At 50.9% G+C, this 2,282-nt stretch overlaps 1 protein-coding gene across 1 annotated transcript; it reads right to left on the reverse strand.

Moving 5' to 3' along the window:
• Window positions 1-1,176: 1,176 nt before the first annotated feature.
• LOC100549505 (melatonin receptor type 1B-like) lies at window positions 1,177-2,276 on the reverse strand. Its single transcript, XM_010706127.2, has 2 exons — window positions 2,040-2,276; window positions 1,177-1,940 (listed from the first exon to the last, which is right to left on the reverse strand). The coding sequence occupies exons 1-2, from the start codon at window positions 2,254-2,256 to the stop codon at window positions 1,843-1,845; spliced, it is 315 nt and encodes a 104-aa protein (XP_010704429.1). The 5' UTR covers window positions 2,257-2,276; the 3' UTR covers window positions 1,177-1,842.
• Window positions 2,277-2,282: the final 6 nt, after the last annotated feature.

The raw sequence follows: 2,282 nt of genomic DNA on the forward strand, positions 1-2,282 counted from the left end.
GAAGAATCACTCTCATTAGCTACTTCAAGAGAGAATCAAACATTCACAGGGCTGTCACTCCTTTTTCTTTCGGTCATCTAGACCTTCTCTCTGCTGCCCACAGGCTTTCTACTGGTTTCACGTTGTAATAAGCAATGTCATAGAGAGACAAGACTAATCCATCGTGTCTTTTTCCCCTCACCATTCCATTTTTTCCACACATCCCCACATCCTGCACGTTTCTAGTTGGCTCAGACAGGAGCAGCCCTAGGTCCACTCATTGGTACATCTTTCCTTGTCTGAGGGCTCCTGTGCAATGCCTCAGCCTTCCACCACTTCCCCATTCTCTCCATCACTCCACCAACAGCACTGCTCCCTGCCTCTGCTGACTACTTACAAAATTTTCTGAGTACATTTATCAACCTATCTCCTTTCAGCTTTATCCTCAAGACACATCCCTCCCTGATGGCAAGCTAGAGACTGGCAATTCTAAGGTATTTAACTTTATGAAGACTACAGTGAAGGAACTCCCTGCTGTTCTTCAGAATACTTATCAAAGATTAAGGAATCAATGAAACAGGGTCAGTGATATCACATAAAGAATGACACTAAAAGGAAATACATTAGTATATATTCGGATTAGATAAGAAGACTGTCTTATTTCATCAGCCTTTAGACAACACGGAGCACTTTAATCAGCATCTTGAAGCTTATTCTTCCAAGCATCGTACTCTTCCAGTCCAACTCCTCCCTCTGCTGTCATTGAGTGAAGAAAGCAGTCCGGAGCAAATCCCCCTCTTACTCCCCTTTCGGCCAGGAGTTGATGGTTGGGACTGGCTCTGCGTCCCATTGCCAGCCTCCCCGAGCATGGACCACGGAAAGGGAAGCTCTGGCTGTGCTCCCTGTCCCGGCTCAGCACCGGGCATCGCTGTCCTCACCTCGGTACTGCTCTGCTACTCTCGATAATGATTCAGTTCTCCAGAACGTGCAGTTTAAGTACCAGATGAAACGCTGAACAGTACATATAGCAGCTCCTTCCCCATTTCTTCCTTTGGGAGAGGTCTCATTCCTTTGCAAAGATGTTCTTAAACATTATTTAATTAAAAATAAGGGTGAATTGAGTGCATTGTTCGAGGTAGTGGGAGATGCTAAAACATTGCAGTATGGAATTCTGGAGGAACTGTGATCCACAAAAAAAAAAAAAAAAACAGGAAATTCAAGCACCCAGTTCCTCCCCCCCTTCATAAGGCAGCACCATGCTGTTAGGCACGAGGTCGGACAGATGCCAGATGATACAACTGTGCATCTGGCTTCACAGCTCTCAAGCAAGGTTTTGCCGCCCAGAATACGGGGCAGACAACACAGAACGAGGTCTTTTTCCTTAGACCTGGTATCAGAATGCCTCAGAAAGCCCACCCAGGGAGCTGCAGGCACCTTGGGGTCACAGCCCTATGTGTGGATCTGACAGAAGAAGGCGAGGGGGAAAGGGAAACCCGAGAGGTACGACTGGCAGTGTTGTGGTTGGAGGCAGGTGTAACCTGCCCAGCAGAGATGAAAGTTCCACAAAGCACAAAAAGCTACTTTCCAGCACATAAAGGAAAAAAGAAAACAACTACAGACATGATTCAAAAAGAAGGAAAATACTTTATTTCGGTCGGAGGACATATGAGCAGAGAATAACAACAATCATGAAGGACTGCCACGAGCTCCAATGGGCAGTCCAGAGCCAGAGCTCACTTCCCACACACCTCACCTCAGTGCCCCGGGCAAGTTCCTTCTTCCTCCCGTACTTCTGAGCACTGTTTAAAACGTGACATCGATCCCCCAGCAGCAGCAGCTCCACAAGGAGCGCACAGTACCTCATTAAGAGCCTCGCAATGACTCGCACTCGCTAGAGCCGAGCACAGCCCGGAGGGACCCGCAGAGCACCGAGCGCCCAGAGGTCCCGCACGCATCCCTACCTGCACAGGGACAGAAGGGGACTTTCTGAGCCCCACAGACGGGCTCCTCCCCTCAGAGCAGGGCGCCCGCTCGGCTCCGGGTTCCCGCTTCTGCCTTACCTGAGTTCCTGAGCTTGCGGTTCTTGAAGACGGACACGATGACCAGCAGGTTGCCTAAAATATCCACCACGGTGGTGAAGATCAGCACGCTGGAGAGAGCCGTCACCACCCAGGCGGGCCGCGGGGCGCCTCCAGCCGCCGCCTCCCGCTCCGTCAAGCCGAAGTGACCCCTCCCGCCCGGGTCGCAGCAGTTCCTCAGAGATCCATTCTCCAGCATCGCTGACGCCCGCCGGCCGCACGGCG

This window comes from Meleagris gallopavo, chromosome 1 (assembly GCF_000146605.3).
Source record: "Meleagris gallopavo isolate NT-WF06-2002-E0010 breed Aviagen turkey brand Nicholas breeding stock chromosome 1, Turkey_5.1, whole genome shotgun sequence".
NCBI lineage: Eukaryota > Metazoa > Chordata > Aves > Galliformes > Phasianidae > Meleagris > Meleagris gallopavo.

Excerpts from the sequence above, each read along its gene's own strand:
- LOC100549505 (XM_010706127.2), bottom strand. The coding sequence starts at position 2,256 with ATGCTGGAGAATGGATCTCTGAGGAACTGCTGCGACCCGGGCGGGAGG. Across the intron at positions 1,941-2,039 it reads CCGCAAGCTCAGGAACTCAG|GTAGGGATGCGTGCGGGACC; the intron begins GTAAGGCAGAAG and ends GTCCCTGTGCAG.